At 41.6% G+C, this 18,077-nt stretch overlaps 1 protein-coding gene across 1 annotated transcript; it reads right to left on the bottom strand.

The window, feature by feature from the left end:
* Window positions 1-629: 629 nt before the first annotated feature.
* Window positions 630-16,525, bottom strand: plcxd3 (phosphatidylinositol-specific phospholipase C, X domain containing 3). The gene is made up of 6 exons (XM_034595463.1): window positions 16,301-16,525; window positions 7,229-7,485; window positions 6,848-7,021; window positions 4,115-4,290; window positions 3,575-3,676; window positions 630-2,579 (listed from the first exon to the last, which is right to left on the bottom strand). Exons 1-6 carry the CDS (start codon window positions 16,401-16,403, stop codon window positions 2,420-2,422), a joined length of 972 nt encoding a protein of 323 aa, XP_034451354.1. The 5' UTR covers window positions 16,404-16,525; the 3' UTR covers window positions 630-2,419.
* Window positions 16,526-18,077: the final 1,552 nt, after the last annotated feature.

Genomic DNA, 18,077 nt, shown 5'->3' with positions numbered 1-18,077 from the left:
CATTTAAAAAATATATTCATTTGGAGGTTTGTTTTAAAGGGTAAAAACATTTCCAGCTGCTCTAAGGAACAATGTGCATAAAAACAACAGAAGTTAATGCACAAACCTCATGAACCGTCGTAAGGTGCGTGAAGAAAGTTGTTGATCATGCACAAAAACTGTGAAGTACCAAATACATATGAAAACAAGAAGCAGTATGAAAGCTCGGTCAAGCTAGATGTTAAGAAACCGTCGTCGATGACTCTTCACAATAAATTTGTATCATTTACAATTTATCGGCAGTATACTATTTGCAATTACAGTATGTACAAACTTCCCACGATATAAAACAGTTTAACATGAAACCACACTGAAGTACTGTTTGAACTGGAATCTTTACATTTAAGCATGTGATACAAACACGACGTTCCTGCTGAGACCCAGTCGCTCGATCACATGACCGGAAATAGAAATGGCACAGTTACTCACGAGACGCATACATTCACAAATCCAAACAGTTGAGTTTCCTTTTGGTTGAACATGACCAAACTAGACAAACTAAACTGCCCTTACAGAATACATTCTCTGCAGAAAACGCCACAGTTAATTTTATAAGGTGTGCGGATGTTTGACTACTATGCAAATTTGTTTTTCATGCATAAAGTGTAAAAAATAACTCCATTGTCTTTTCTCAGTCATTTCAACGTACTTTTCCATCCTTAAGAAGATATTGCAGGGTAAGGAGGGAAATGCCATTAACATATACATATAAAAAAAAATGGGAGTGCACTAAATGTATTGCACCAGAAATCCAGAAACATTCATAAACATGAAACACCTAATTGAAAGTGGACACCAAAGAGCTACAGCTACACCTCAACTAAACATTTACTGTATTATTATTTTCCGAAGTGTCAAACTACTTGTGTCACATGGAGATCTGCTGTCTCTGAATTGTGGTGTTCAACCTCTTCTGACTTGAAGTAATGGCTCGCTGGGGGAGCGTGAAGCAACTTAATCACCTGCTTCTGACTCACACGCTAGAAGTGCTGCACGACAGCAGCGAGGAGAGACACACATGCAGTGCAGGGGGGCAAAGATTCTGCAGAGGACTCATAGACAGTGGATTCGCTCTCGTACAGTATTTTTGTACTCGGCTATCACGACTCAGCACCCACGACAAAATCCAATACGTTCGTCTCGCTGGCAGTTTGACAGCTGAACTTTATTTGGATCGTGCGTCTACAGAGAGTTAAATGTTGAGGAACGTATATACAACTATATTCCACCATGGTTATAGTTAGCCAACAGGTTTAATCCATAAATCTCAGCAAATAACCTATTGAAATCTTAAATACTCCTAAATACTGCAGGTGGAACATCTGGATAAAGTGGATAAGATAAGGACATTGAATGCATCACTATAGTTAGATGTTTCTTTCTAGTACTTTGAGGCCTGTGGCAACAGAGATTCATATTGTAGGAAAAATAGACACATTGAGAGTGAGGGACAGGGTGAGCCACTCTGCTGAATCTCAATAAACTGCGGAGATGTTACAAATACTCTCTGCAGGTGTACAACCCTGATAAAGTTTTACTTTAAATGACATCGAACGCATCCCCAGCTGTCCTCAACAAATGTGTTTTCAGCAGATTCTCTTAAACTTTAAGCAACACTGAGAAGGTGAAAATGATTGTTTCATTGAGATGCACACAAGATTAACTTCACATCACTTAACGTTACTTTTATCTTGGCTAGTCGAGCTGCACTGGTTTGGAGTCACGTGGAGGTGAACGGGGTTAACCGGTGTGCGCAGGTTTCTACTCTGCAAGGTGACTTCATGTGAGACTATTACGGGAAGAAAACACAATGAGAGATGGATGCTCCAGAAAGAAATGTAAAATGGTTAATTTCTCTTAAACAGGGATTTAAATTATAAAAAAAAAAAGAAGACAGACAATTTCTAGCTACTTACACCAACGTACAATTTGAGTGGTTTAAGTTTCACAGACTTGTTTAAAAGCGTAGAAAAATCTCACTGTCACAAGAATATCAAGAATGATTAACCAGGACATTTAGCAGAAAGTTGATACGCTCGGAGGAATCTATGCTTGATGAAGCGGTGAGCCTAGAAACAGAAACAGCCTGGAAAAGGCAGTTATCTTTTTACAGCACAAGAAAAAAGAAAATTCATATCTCACTCGAAAGAAACGGGTCCCTCAGAACCGGAACCGAGCAGACTCTCATTCTCTCCCGGTGCCCAAACCAAACACCAGGTGCTGCTTCTACTAAACCCATCTCATCTTTTCCGCCTTTCTCTCTCAATTCACTATAGCCCTAAATAAAGAGAAAGGAGCAGCGAAGCCCCCCTCCTGGAATAAATGCCAAAGAGAAAAGAGAGCGCAGACCCAGCCACTGACGCCGCCCCTCCGCAGGCTCTCAGGTGGCATCGTCATCGTCTTCCTCGTCCAGGTGATAGTTGAGGGTGATGACGGCACTGATGAACTCCCCGAGCTCCACAAAGTCAGCCGTGATAATGTTGATGCCGCTCTCGCCGGGTCGCTGCGATCTGATCCACTGCATCATGCCCGGTAAGGCCCTGAGAGGAGGCACGGAAACACACACATGTTAGGGGGGCGGGGGGGGGGGGGAATAAAGTCACAAAAGATACAGAGAGGGGTAGAAGACAGGGTGATTCATGGTTGGTCGGTTTAACGCAGAGAAGGGCACGCTCTGATAATAGATCTCCGTGAGGCAGCATGGGTTGTGTGCGAGCCAGAGCCCCACTGGGATGATGACACTTGCTGGACGTGTTTCACGAGTCGAGCACCAGAGGAGGATGTTACTCCTGCAGATGTCTTTCTGCAAAATTCTGTGTGTCGTCTCCTCCTCCTTTCCTGCACTGGCCGTCCTTTGTGGCAAATATGAATGGATGGAGTTTTGAAAAGGATGCCGACATCAAAGTAACCGCACGCCCGGTGAGAACGGCTGATAGTGGAGTTATCAAATAAATAATTCATGCCAGGGAAAATTGATGGTTTTGCCCGCGGAGGCTTTTAACAAACTGGTGACATTAAGAGGGCGTGAAATACAGATAAAGCTAAGGGTGAATCAGAAGGAAAAAAATCCTCCAGTGTAACTGAGAAGGGGGAGATACAGAGGGGAGGGAGGAGAAAGATGAGAAGCATCGCCTCGGGTTTGTGGCAGCTTCAAAAAAATAAATAAAACTTGAATGGGGTCAGTGTCAATCGCCTGGGGATACCTGCAGAAACCAACATGCCTGTGGATGTAGATATAAACACCACGATGAGTCACATGACTGTGTGTGTGTGTGTGTGTGTGGGGGGGGGGGGGTCATTCTGGCCCCACAGTGTCGGTGTATATGTTTAACATTATGTGACACTGCTGGTGCAAATCCTGCCTCTTATCCAATCGTTGTGTTATACTGGACGTGAACTTTTTGCTTATTCTCTGTCACACACACACACACACACACACACACACACACACACACACACACACACACACACACACACACACACACACACACACACACACACACACACACACACACACACAACCAGGCGTACACACCTTTCTGTGATCGTCTCCCTCAGTCCGCTCGCCACACCCTTCATCACGGTGCTCGCCTTCGGTGTCAGAACCACCTGGGAGACAAAGAAGGTCCCCTTCCTCCTGCAAGAGACACATAGAAGATTTAGAATATCTTTCTTGTTTCTCTCTTTTTTGGGGGCATTTGATTTTTTTATGTAAAGCAGCTGCAGAGAGGTGCGACATACATAAATAAACTGGAGAATGAATTACTTTAAGTGCCCACAACAAAAAAAAACACGCAAAGAACAATTGTGATTAACTGTGCATTTGATCTAAAAATACTCCATTAGTACAGCAAGCTAATGGACAAGTAATTAAACCATTAGCTACAACGTCTTAGGAAAGTATGAGCATAATGAGAGTCAATCTTAAATCATGACAGAATGACTAATCACATTGGATGATTCATTTGTAAAAGCTATAAAAGCTATTAGCAGCACAAACATCCCATTACGTCCCATTTAACTTAATGCATAGTGGATTTTAGTTGCCCACGATGGCATAAACCAAGCGGCCGACCTGCGGTCAGTGACAGAAGCCTGGAGGAACTGAACCAGCTTCTCTGGGTCCGTGGTGTTGGCCCAGGGAGAGGGCATCATCTGGCCCGGCCACAGGAAGGGCACCTCCAGGGCCATGGGGTGGTGATAGAAGACCAGGACCTGATAATCCTTCTCCCACAGATACTGCAGACTCACCTGGAGACGCAGGGATGTGACAAAAGAGAAATATAAAAAGAGTGACAGAATTAATTTTTTTACACACATCGCCGAGATGCAACTGGTGGTTACTTAGAAAAGCTTTATGTGCATTCGAATAGCAGCAATTAGAAATAAGTGGATCCAATTGCTGGTTACAGAGCATCACAGTGATTATTAAGCACCGTTGTTCAATACCGATTGACCATATAAACTGTCAGATGTGTGATCTTTGAGAACAGACAGCTTTGTCACATAACAACCACTTTTTAAAATATCTAATCATTGTGTTTCTCATCAAGAAAACTGAATTAATTTTAAGATAAAAAAAAAAACTTTTTGATTTTCTTTCTTTTCACAAACCTCACAAATAATCAATAATATATTAATCAATAACCATCATCGTAACATAAATATTATTCAATAAGTTCATACTGCTTCACTACATGTTTTCTTAAATTAAATACTAATAGTATAACAATAACAAGCAACATGAGCACATAACGTCTGTGGTTACCTCTCTACTGAAAGATGTAGTTAGTCATAATAAAATAAATCTATATTCCCTGTCAAACTATTTAAATGAAACGGCCAGGTAATACATTACATGGTACATAAGATGTAAAATGGAACAATTAGGACCCATATAACAAAAATCTGCTGTTTTTGATTGTTTACTTTGTGATGTTGATGTCAAAGCTGTACGTTGTCACATGAACAAGCCAAACACCCACTGGATCAGAGCAGTGCAAAGGATTAACTCTGTACAGGTGGTGAGGAGGTGACAATAGCTGAGTTGATGTAGTCAAACAGATGAATGAGGGAGAGGGGAAACTAAGAGGGGCTACAACCTGTGGAGTAAAGAAGACCATTCATTTGTCCGCCCTAAAATTAAATACGACCCAGACGAGCCGACAGCACTGAGAAGAAGTTCATTATTTGACCAGAATTCACTGGAATTCGCTTCATCATCATCATCATCATCATCATCATCATCATCATCATCATCATCAGCAGCAGCAGCAGCAGCAGCAGCACCTGACACTATGGTCTAAGTGTGGAGATGGAGGTGTGAGGAGTTATTAAAGGGCTGATTCACTTTAAGGTTCAAGCTCTTCACATACGCCCTCACCTCAGGACTGTGGACAGACAGCAACTGAGGCAATACAGTGTAACAGTGGCCGCCCACTTTTAGATCCCATTCATTTTCATCCAGTCTCCAAGTTTTTTAGCGTGGAACCAGGCTGACTTACTACAAAATGAATCGTGACCATAAAACATTTGTATCAGAGCAAAAACTCTTCCTCATCTCTAGAACGAACACAGCATGCTCAGAAGGGAAATCCCGGTTGCTCTGTGGTAAATGTAACGCTGAACGATCTGATTCTTATTTTTGCGGTTGTGGTAAACATTTCCATGGTTACCAATCTGAGACGCCACTATTACACCTGAGGATTGTGGGTAGCGTACTTCTTCTCCTTGACATCGCGGATGAAACCGGTTTATGTTAAAAAGCTGTTGATATTATTGGGACTTGTGCCTTCTACAGGAGCACGCAACATCCTTTCACAATCTTGTAGCTTGGGGTACCTTGGATGGTTCAAATATTATGGCTGATGAAATTCTCTATTTTTACTTCTGAAACCACGCTGTTAAACACTTTTATACTTGTTTCTCTGAGCTCTGAGTGACAAATAATTATTAACTATAATCGATGTGGAAAGTTTAGGGAAGTCTTGGGATCTCCGTGCTCATTATTATCAGGATTTAGTGAAGAAAAACAATGCTGCTGTTAATGAACTTACTTCTGCATCTTGATTTCTCGTGCATCTTTTTGAATGTTTGAAACATTTGATCAGATTGTTGATGTTCCTTCTAACATTGAGCTGCGTTCACCACCTGACCTCTGTGAACAGTTTAAAAATATTTTGTCATGACAAAAATTAAAGAAAATCTGATTCCTGACTAATCACAATTCCCCTGATCTATCAACTCAATGATCATTCCATGTTTTATACTTCACCTCTTTTACACCAGTGTCTATATCTGCCCTCAATGACATTGAGTCACTATGTCCATGTACTTATAGACCTCTCACACAAACTGTGGAAAAGAAGAGACACATCTAAAGATCCAGAACAATAATACATCATTTATGTAAGAGCTACACAGCCGATTCATAACATTTTATAAGTGCCAACCTGCCCAAGAGCAAAAAGGAGTCTGCCTCAGTCCCTTCTCTTCTTTCACTCCAACGAGGAAAAGCCACTTCAATGGTAAATCTGTTTTTGTCTTTGCCATTGAACGCTTTCTTTTTTTCACTGCAATTCTTCCTATGAACACAAAGTTTCTTTATTTCATCTGAAGCATTAAAAACTTTCTCTCGGATTCTGCACAGGTTTTTTCCACAATACTCCATCTCAGTTGTTGCTTGCCTGTTAAAACTCTAGCAAAAAGAAGTCTGGCTCTCCAGCTTTAGGTGATCAAAACATATAAATCACATTGTACCGAGCAGAAACCAATAATTACCAAGAGCATTTAAAACATTTGACAGTACCTCCTGAGCGAAAACGACCGGGCAGAGCTTGTCTCCAAACACCTCCTGCAACATGGCCACCAGCTTTTCATGGTGCATGTTCTGCACGCCATAGAAGTGGTTAAAGTCCAGGAACACAACCTCTCTGTGGTGAGTTGACAGGAAACCGCTGATCTGCTTGAGACCTTCTCTGACCTAAGAAACACAAATATGAACAATACACATATTAATCATTTCTTTACTGACATAGCTGTGATGTACACTCAAAATCCCTGAAGGACCTGGTATGATTAAGCTCTCAGACTTCACTCACGCATAAATACACAGAAAGGTACTAACGTCACTTAGCAACCACAAGCATTGCTAAATAGTCATCCCATCAGAACTGCGCTTCGCACTGACCGTGGCGCTGAAGAGCCCGTGGGCGAAGAACAGCTCATTGTCGGGGTCGCGGGGCTTGGTGGAGATGCGCAGATCAAAGAAGCGGATCCCGGACTCCAGTTGGCTGGTGAAGTTCATCGTCTGCGTAGCTAACCACTTCCTCATGAGCTTCTTGGCCACTGTGCCAAAAACAGAGACGAAGTTCTGCACCGTCTCCGGCTGCTCGGGGCCCACCGGGGATGACTCGTCGATGTAGAAACTGAAGGAGTCATGGGAGCCTGGAAATGGACACAAACATGAATCTGCATACTGGTATTACAGACCATGTGTTTAATTTCTGCGGTGGTGCGAGGCAGGAAGAGTGGGTTCAGTGCTGGAACCTGCCTGGTGCCATGGCAACAACCAGACTATGTGAATAACAGCATCCGTGGTCATAAGTCATGAACTCTGACAAGTTGAAAACAAGTACGACTGTGCAGACAAACACTGATGTTTTTCATCAAAAACAGAAAAACAGAGCTGTGCTTATTATTTCATGTTTTCTTATATATCACACAGCAAATATTGTTTTATTTTGAATCCACAAATGCAAGTAGTTGGTGGTTTCTACCTCTTTGTACACCTCCAGTTACTGTGTGTGTGTACTTCACAGTATGGTCCACTCTGCAGGATGTTAGAAAAAAGGATTGAAATGGCTGAATTTTGAACCCAACATGTTGTGGCCTAATCAGCAGATGAAGTTTCTCCATTGTCATGGGGATGGTTTAGTTGAGATGTAGTTGAAAGCTCAAGAAACAAGAAGTTGGGCCTTGAGTTGAGAATTGGAGAGATGTAAATCAAGAGCAGGAATTGTAACCGTGTGATAGCATCCAGCAACTAATGCTTATTTTAATAATTAATCCGTGGGTCAGTAAAACATGGGTCATGTTTTCAAAGTCCAAAATCTAAACAAAAACAACTGTAAAATCGCCCATTTTAGAAGCAGGAACCTTCAAGTGTTTGACCTTTGACAGGAAAATGACGTTAATGATTAAAGCTCAGGTTGGTAAGTCATGTTTATCACAGTCCTGCGAGGGCCACAGACACCGGCTATTTTTCTTTTTCTTTTCAGATGGCTGTATTTATTGATGGCTATCAGGACGTGAAGAAGATTTCAACAAATAAGATAAAAAAGTGTTTCAAAAACAAATTACCAACTGTACAATCCCAACTTTAATCAAGTGTCACAAGAGTGACCAATAAATCCATTAATCTTTGCTACGTATTTTTTTCTCCTGACTGAAAAAACATTTTCATCAGAAAGTTTGTTCCACACAATACAAAACGTCCTTCTGGGTTTTAAGACTTTTATTTGTGGTTAAACCTGATACAAGTGTGGTGCCTTCAAAATGTGCCAAATTAGTCTGGTCCTCAAAGACTTAGTTTGCAATTTTAGACCCTTGAAAATGTAACCGTCCAAACCGTACTAAAAGTTGTAAATCCTCAGTTCTGTTATTCACAGGTCCTTCGTGGATAGAGTATTTTATTTCAGATAACAGGAACACAGCTGCTAAATCTTACAAATTCAATTCATGGAGGCCACTTTCTCCGAAAGCCTTGTTAATTATATTCTAGATGAACTTTTTCTCAATATCTCATCATCAATTTAACAAGAATGTTTTTAAAGGTGTTTCCAGTGGTCAGATAATATCTCGCAAAGTCGACAGAGAATTAAAGGCCAAGAAAGAAGAAGAAGACAAACTACCAGCTTTGACTCAACAAATGTCCGAACTGGACGACTATTCTACTACCCCACTTCCTGACTGAACAACTTCAAATTAGACTAACAGAAAAAGTGGCTGAACCACTGCTTGAATTCAAATGCACTTGATGTGAAAAAGCAACCGTGACATCCAATCACAACAGGGGCAGATCCAGGGGAGGGGGCAGGGGGGCAATGACCCCAGCTGAAATTTGATTGGCCCCTGCAGTGCTACTGTCCTGTCAGTAGTCTTTACAAAAACTAGTCACTTACCATCAATTCTAAAGAAAAATAAGACACATCTTCAAAATATATGCAATGGTGTGTGGCTTTGCTCAAAGCTATAGAGTTAACAGTAAACAAGAAATTACTTTAATGTGCATATTACTGAATAAGAAGCAGTACAAGAATAAAATCCTAGATCCGCCACTGACTTCAGAAATCATCATCATCTGATCTGAAGATACAAACGCTGATGAATTTTCATTCACCGCCATTGTTTGTTAGCATAGCAGCACAAATCTCAGATAAATAATCATCTCATAACCTCAGCAGATAAAACTGAAGGTGAATGGAGAGACCCCACTATCTGTTAATGAGGACAATGCATCACTGTGCTTTAGAGTTAATCAAGTTAATCTGTAAACATAATTAATAATAAATGCGGGTTTAAAATCATCTAATAGAAAGTAATAACACGGATTGACTGTACAAGCCTCCTGTCAATATCTTATCGATTCAGTGACCATGATGACAATAGATTGTCAATACTGCTTTTGTGACATTTGAAACGGATCCAAGGGGATTTCCATTAGTTGGAGGTTGTGTGTCCTTCCATGACGAAAGAGCAAGCGTGTGTGTGTGTGTGTGTTATGCAAATCAAGCTGACATTAATTGTGGTATCCGCCTCCCGCTCACATCACTGCAATCAATTTCTCATCCTCCTTTTGTCTCGTCATCACGTTCAGTCACAGACGAACACACAACCGTCCTCAGCCGCCACACGTACACACACATTGAGCCCGAGTTGACCTTCAGCTCCGTACTGCAGTGGCAGGTCTTCACAGTCGGCCCACAGAATGACCATAAGCAGGGGAGACAGCTGAGTCCTGGGGCAGCGCGACAAACAGCATCGCTGCAGGCTGAGCTGCATCAGCAGGGTCACAGTGAGACAGAGTGTGACCTTAGCCGGATACTACGGCTGGATCTGCTGCTGTTGCAGGAGAATGTTACTCTTCCACTCTGACGGTTGAAAAAGGGGGAAAAATCTAAATTTTTCCAATTAACTTTTATGACTAACAGCCCAAAATCAAAAGATATTCAACTCAATGTCACAGAAAATGAGTAAATCTCTGCATATGAGAGGCTGGAAAATCTGTAATATCATGGATGCTCCTGACATCTTTATTATCATGATATTGCACTCAATATAAATTACAGTCATCTGTCCCCTGTGACCTACAACCAACTATATATTATCAGCTGAACACCTAAGGCAAACTCATAAAACTTGTTTGTGCATCACTAACAAGCATTGTCTTGAATATGCATGACAAAAAAAGGCCTGTGCATTATGTTACACTGCAGAGAGACACAATCTCACAGGAAGTCAGAGACATTATCAACCCTGAAGGGGCCAAACATTTCGCCAGGTGTGCAGAACATCTGCTGAGAAGCTGCAGAGTCGTGGAAACTGCAATTCAACACAATCCAGCGTTTGTACCTGAGCTCTGAACATGATTCATTATTTGCTCAACCTTAAAGCTGTGCCACATCTCAGGATTAATGCATTCATATGGAGATGTGAGGAAACATTCGAATTTTCAAGGTGGTGCCAATGAATCTTTAATGCTCATACAAAATTGAACAAATGATTCTGTCTCAGAATTGAGACATTTTTATTCTTGTCCACGTGAACTATTGTATCCAATATGTGCTCTTCCCTCACACTGGTCACATAATGGGTAATTAATCACATGACAGGTATGGACCATAGACGGTAAACAAAGATGAACGTGTCTCCCTGTATCCAGACATGATGCCAAAACCTCAGAATGAGCCAGAGTCTGCACAGTGGAAATCGGTGACGTGTCCGCCATCTTTTTTTTTAGTCTAGGATATGGACACGTAGAAGCTGATGTTCGACTGCGGTGAAGAAGATGTGAAGAAAAGCTACAGATAAAGACTGAGACAAGCGGAGACATAATATAATGCAGGAAGAAAATGCAGTAATTCACTTGTTGATGATGATGATGATGACAGTGGCGGAGGGTAATAGCTGTTACTTTAGAGAGGTGACCTGCATTAACAGTCCTTTTGACTGTATGAGAGCAGACCATCGAAGACAGTACCGCTGGTGGTTTATGCCTTTTTTCATTAAAAACCATTACTGCTCACTACGCACTCTTTATAAGAACTATTTTGGGATGGAGAGAAGAGGAGGAAATGAAAAGCCTCTTCTCCATCTTGTTTGAGCAGCAGTGCAAACATTTCTGTTGAGGTTGAAATTATTTGAGTTCGTCAAACACAACGTATGGGGTCAAACTAAAGTTGAGCTGAACAGGGATTTAGGTGAGTCATGACTCACAGCGGCATTTACAGAGACTAGTTGCACCACTGCCACATCTTTACCCCCCGTTTGCTTCATTTCTCTATAAGTGTTTCTCTCTCGCTCTCTGGTTTTCTCCCTCTTTCAATCTATTTTCTCCTCCCTTGTTTGTTTTGAATTTGACTTCCTCAATTGCTTCTAACCGGCTGATTTCCTGCCCTTCAGACGTCTTGAATGCACAGCCAGTGTTTATCCTGGCATCGCACACCATCCATCCTCCCTGTTCAGGACTTAAGAGGCAGCAGAGTGATCTAGTCAAGGGACTGATGGACAAATTTACAGCTAAAAGGCCGGCCCCCTTTTTTCTCAACCACAAGGGAGGCAGCGAGACTGAAGATGCGGGGTTTTGTTTTACGGCCTGCAAGGCCATCTCAATTTCATACAATTGCCTTCACCCTGTCCCTTCGGGCTAAGGTTTGCTATTTATTTCTTGCCTCTGGTGAAGCTTTGGGCTGTGACACTCAGAGAGGCTAAATAACGCTCCACGAGCTCACTCATGCAAATCTGACACTTTGGTGGAATGTGGATATTGTCGTCTCTCTGAGGTCAAGTCGCTTATTCAATCCAGCAGTTTTCCTTCTTTGAATAAAGTCAAATTAAGTGATATTTCCCCTCATAGCTAATTATTTCGTTTTAATTAAGTATTAAATTGTAATATATAAATGGTTTGGTTACATGATATGTGCTGATTATACCTTGGTCAAATTATATCTAGGATAGCATATATAATTATGAACTATATATTTTTTGTAAATAAAATCTTTTTGATCATAATATGAAATTAAAATAAGTTAGCCGCAATGTGAAAATCTTTTTTATCTATCACTTAATGCTTGAGTAAACCATTTCAACAACAAGTTTAAGACCTGTATTGATAATTATTGTTATTGAAACATTGTCATTGATCTAATAGAATAGAATAGTAGTAATAGTACATCAGGGCAATGGGGTGTGTATCTGAGCCAGAAAATTTGACTATTTTGGTCTGTTGAATATTAGCAAAATTATGGAAAGTTGAACTTAATTGCCTAGACGTTTAGACATCTACATCTATAATCACTTCCTGTGCACACCTGCAGGAAACAGATATGTGCTCATACCCGTCAGTGCATACTCCAAAAATACAAAAAAATCAAATTTTACTACTGTGGCGGTGAAGTTCTGACAATCATCCTCTTCCCTCCAGTTAAGCTTGTTTCATGGTGGCAGAACCAAGGCAGAACAGATTCACAATATAGGTTTGGAAGTGCAACTTTGCTGACCACCTCAGTCACACGCAGCCAGGCAGTCTCCAGCGCTCACCTCACACATCTAAAATAGTCACAGAAAAACGGACCATCACGTCCCCCACTGATCAGCTCGGGAAAAGGAAAAGAGTAACTACTCCCTCTCTCTGTCTCTTCTTTCTCCCTTTTTGAGCTCTGTCTTTAATCTGCTACCTCTCCCTTCACCACTTCTCTTCTGTTCATCCTCTCACCTTTGCGCACTTTGGCTAAAGAGTCAAACTGGCTACGAGGACAACTGACTTGTAGACTTGATATGATGTGCAACACATGCTGAGTCACATCTATATGCAACCACGCTCTTATATCACTAACAAAGTGGTTCTGACCAGCAGAAGTCAGGACAACATGATTATTCTCATGAAAATGTATTTTTATGTAATAAATAAACAGAAATGTACTTGGCTGCTGTGCTGTGTCATGAGTCACAGCATGATAAACAATTCTATAACTCTGTAATAACTCTAAATACAACTCAGTGGTCAATACTTATGTTCCTGTATGTCCTCTGATCAAAACACTTTAAATGTGATTCTATACAATTACCTCTTTTTTCAAAATTATTGTTTTTATATACATTTGTGGAAAAATCTGTTAATTCACAGGTATTCTCCTTCAGCGGTCCTCGGGGTGAAAAAATGATTTACTGTTTTGTTTCTCAGAATCTGAAAATCATGCAATTTTAAATCAGTTGGACCTCTCTGCTATGTTTGACACAAATCCATCATTTTTTCCCTCCTGGATTGGGCTGCCTCTCACCTATTCAGAGACTCATTATTAAAGGTCAGGGCTGATAACTCTCTGCAGATAATCTCTCTTAGGTGTACCACAAGGCTCTATCCTAGAGACCATTTTATTCTCATAACACATGCTTAAAGGCCAAAAACTTTCATCAGTTTAACAGAAATACAACATAGGTTCTCACCTCTGACCCGTTAAGGTACAACAGTCTCCTCAGTGATTGCTTTTTCGCATTTACAACATTTTCTCATTTAGAGGCCAATAGACTTTTAAATAGGCTTTCTACTATAACTGTCTGTAGGAGTCAGCCTGGTCTCGCCTGCAGCTTGTCCAAAATTCAACAGTAACTCTCTCCAAGAAGACTTGACCTCTCCACCTCCCTGTACTCATCTCTCTTCAATGGCTACCAAATAACTGGTTTTAAGATTATTTTATATGTTTGACAGCTTCTAGTCATTTCTAAATGCCCAGAAAGGGTGACAGAGCATTTAAAATTGCCAATTTCTCATGCTTTTGAGTCTTCTCCTACATGCGTGGTTAATTTGATAAAAAAGTATATATAGTTCTTCTCTGTAAAACACTTTAAACAGCATTTGCCTATTTATATCTTCACAAGACATCATAATTAATTTAAACTCCCATTATGGAAACTGATTTCCATTATCTCCCTGTAGATAAGGTTATTTGTATGTTACACTCAAACTGCATGATGGTAGGTACAGTGGCTTGGATTAGCTGGTACTTCACCAACACTGCCGCCACCTCAGTCCACGTGATGGACTGAGGCAATATCCCCGAGTCTATTAACCCCCTAACCTTTGTGAGATTGTCATTTGAAAATGTATCTTTTGTAATTACCTACACAAACTAACTCTCCCCCCCCCCCCCCCCCCCCCCCCCGAAAACAGACAAACAAACAACAAAAACCAAGCACATAAATTAACTAACGATTTAGTCATCCTGGCAGAGATAATTTATTATTACTATCTGACATCGAGTAGCTGTTATATCTGTCAAACATTGTGTTGTGTATAGTCGTGTTCAGTATTATCCTTTAAATCATTTGGGTGCATTTGCTCATATACCAACTACTTTTAACAGAACAAATAGATGCCATTAAAACATCAAATCCGGTGCTAATTAAGTCTTCAGTGTCACCACGAATCCTTGAAATAAACTAATCATGCAGAAAACTGTGTATGATAATGAGTACAGCTGTGCAGTGCTGGCAACACAGACACTGGACCATTGAGCTCTTTGGCAGCAGGGGACTGAGGGGAGGGTCAAACCATCACAACATCCAACTCACAAACACCCGGTCATTAAGGCTGTGCCAGCTGGTGAAGTATTTCCTCTTCTTAATATTGTATCACTCAAACTTAAGAGGGAATGAAAGAGTCATCTTTTTTGTTTCTTGTCTGCTCCAGTTTCATTCCTGCTTGAACAAAGGTTTGTGATACTGTGTTCTAAGATGAGAGGAAAAGGAGGCAGGAGACAGACTTTTGAAAGAAATCAGACATACGCCCCAGTAAGAGCACATGGTTGCTAAATAAACTCTCCGAAAATCCTGTGGATTAAGGAATTTATCCTGACAAACATTACGCTGAATGTGAACACACAGGGTGTTTACAGAATCTGTATCCAGTCGGAGGACAGATTGAGAGCAGCTGAGCTGCAGGCCTTGGGGCCAATCTTAAGTAATGACACCTAATTAAATGGGATAGAGCATGTTCCCATGAGCCTTGGCACGGGTGAACTGTGATGAGGCACAGCATGTCACATTATTCAGCTACAAGCATGAGGTAATGCATGCCACGCTGCGACTGTCTTCCATTCGATATTTGATTGAGTCTTTGATGGACTGCATGCCTTAGCATCCTTCAGAGCTGTGGTCAGAGTTGGTATTATGCCACGCCTCACTGGACATGCAGCAGCAAGTCATCTGCCTGAGAAATGTCATCGTGCACATGTCGAACCTAAACACATCAGGTGTCTGTAGTTCAACCGCAAGACCGAGAGAGAGGGGAGGGGGGCTCAGAAGGGGGGGGGAGAGGATTAGAAATCCATGTATAATCACCGGGCAGCAGATATGGAATTAGCTGGCTGCTGATAAGGCAGTCCATCAGTGTTGGGCTTTACAACCTTTCCAAATTGAATGGACTTAAAGGAGGTTCTGCGCACTGATTGGCTCGGGGTCCACCAGCTCATGTTCTATGGGATCATCTGAGCGCAGAGACTGAAACCATCCCACTCCCATGTCTGCTCCTCAATGGCCACCACCCCAGAACCCAAAGTTCTGCCCTAACCAGCTCCGCGTGCTTCACCATAGCCACATTGCAAATGAGTCTGGTGATCCCCCTCTTTTTGTCTCAGGTAATCTCATTTTAAGGACTAATTGGTTGTGAAGCATCCGGGTTCACAACCTTCAGACCGCGTAACAGGAGGGAGCCGAACTGTTCCAAATACACGGCACTTCTCACGATGCGCAACAGGTCTTAGCCTTTGTTCTGACCGGGTGCAATGGACGTAACGGAGGATTTTTAGTTTGCAGGAGTTGCACTGGAGGCAAAAGTCCAACATCACACTTTGCAAAGCGTTAAATATGATCGATTGCTTATTTAATCCTCGTCTATTAGGATGCGTGCAATGCGCGCAGATGGAAGACATGGACATCATGAGCATGCTCCTCGCACCGGGGGGCAACGTGAAGTGACACCTACCGGGAATCGCCAGGTTGGTGAGCGGGATCGTGTGCATGCTCTGCGGTAAACTTGACATCCAGTCTGCGAACCGCTGGTCGCATCTCCCGTGAGACGAAGCCATGCTGCCGCCGTGCACAACGCGCTCCTGCCTCCTCTCTCCAAGACCCGGTGCCGGTGCCAAGCTGGAGTGCGCTCTCTCTCTTTCACTCACTCGCTCACTCACTCACTCACTCACACGCACACGCACCAGTGAGACTGTGGGCTGAGGTCCACACCCCCCTGAGCAGTGCACATCAGCGCGCAATGCACAATTATGAAAATGAGGTTGGACGAATCCACATGTGACTCAACAGTCGGTGGTTGTATTTCCAACAATCTGCACCAATCCCACTGTAACGAGGACATGTTTGATTTACCTAAACTGGAAAATATAAATCCAATAATTAATCAATCTTTCTTTTTCTTTCAACAGTAAATTACAGAATCCTCAAATGTTTGCTTTTTCTCTCGAGAGGTTCAGGGTCTTACACCCACCGTTGATGTGCACATGAATTTTTATTACTTTTTCCATATAACTTGGAGCACTGACTCAAAAGAAATCAGAGGTTAATTCCTAGATGATTTCCGAGCATTTCTGACTGAACGCAATATGGCAGTGATTCATCCTGACAGCGATGATGAATAACTGACATATTCACTGTAGTGCTAATCAGCTGCGTGGCTTTAACATGGGTCATTCACAAACTAGGTCACAAAGGTGTGGAGATGAATAATATTGAAAAAGCTGCATCTCCCCGCCTCAGAGGAAAAGACATTTAAAGCTCATGAAAGATGACTTTTCTATACTTGTTTCCCATTTCCCTCTAGGGTGTGTCTCTGCAGTCATGTGTTTCATGCAAGGGAGGGTTGAACCCATTGAACCGCTGGACAAACAAAATCAATAATGACATAACCACACTGCATATAATCATCACCGATTACGTTTGTTCCAGGTTAGATTCAACATTGTAAAAGTGTAATTTGCAAAATTGCAGCCAGAATTGTGTCATATAAAAGATAACGAGCAGACCTGGTGGCATCATTACCTGCTAACTTTAATACTTAGGAATCAGACAAACTTTTATCAATCTACTAATCTTCTCTCTGTCTGCTGTCGTTCCAAAAAAGTCATATCTGGAGAACCACTCATCTCACCAGCCTTACACCTGGCATGTGTATTGTTAATGGCCCATGGTAGTGCGGTGTCGAATTTGGTTGTGTTGTCGATCACTGCGTACGGATTCAAGCTTCACTGAACTTTGAATAAACAGGTGAGCAGCTCTTTGTGCAGCAGTGGTGGAACAGCTTCAGGGATCTGTGGACTAAGTCTGTACTCACCGTGGCTCAATTACTGCAGGTAACTTTTACAGTTTCACAGGGAAAGCTGCAACCGGCCTCACCACAGGACGAGCAAACAGCCCATTCCAAACAGATACGTTTAGAACAGGCACTGCACCAGTCTACTAAAAACAAAGGTGTCACTGTACATGTAAATACCGGTGTGCACATTTGATTTCAAAGTCAATGCAGTTGTTGATCCAGAAGTCATCAAGTATCATAATAGTATTTAAGATATTTTTGTTTTACAGTAGGCCTACATTCATCATGGACATGAATGTCACTGCAATTTTGGGCTTTCAATTAATTTATCTTTTCTTTTTGTGAGATACTAAAGATCTTTAATAGAAACATAAACAATTATTTGGTGCATACATTTAAAATCTTTTTTTAAGTTTTCTGAAATCAACACAGGGAC

Source organism: Hippoglossus hippoglossus, chromosome 9, assembly GCF_009819705.1.
Source record: "Hippoglossus hippoglossus isolate fHipHip1 chromosome 9, fHipHip1.pri, whole genome shotgun sequence".
Lineage (NCBI taxonomy): Eukaryota > Metazoa > Chordata > Actinopteri > Pleuronectiformes > Pleuronectidae > Hippoglossus > Hippoglossus hippoglossus.
Note: the sequence above shows the minus strand (reverse complement) of the source record. Positions and strands in the feature narration are given on the sequence as shown.

What these genes read in the sequence shown, in the direction of transcription:
- plcxd3 (XM_034595463.1), bottom strand. Translation starts at nt 16,403, where the DNA reads ATGGCTTCGTCTCACGGGAGATGCGACCAGCGGTTCGCAGACTGGATG. An exon ending in CACCAACCTGGCGATTCCCG is followed by an intron (nt 7,486 to 16,300) that starts GTAGGTGTCACT and finishes GTCCATTTCCAG; the next exon opens with GCTCCCATGACTCCTTCAGT. An exon ending in CGGTCGTTTTCGCTCAGGAG is followed by an intron (nt 4,291 to 6,847) that starts GTACTGTCAAAT and finishes CTGCGTCTCCAG; the next exon opens with GTGAGTCTGCAGTATCTGTG.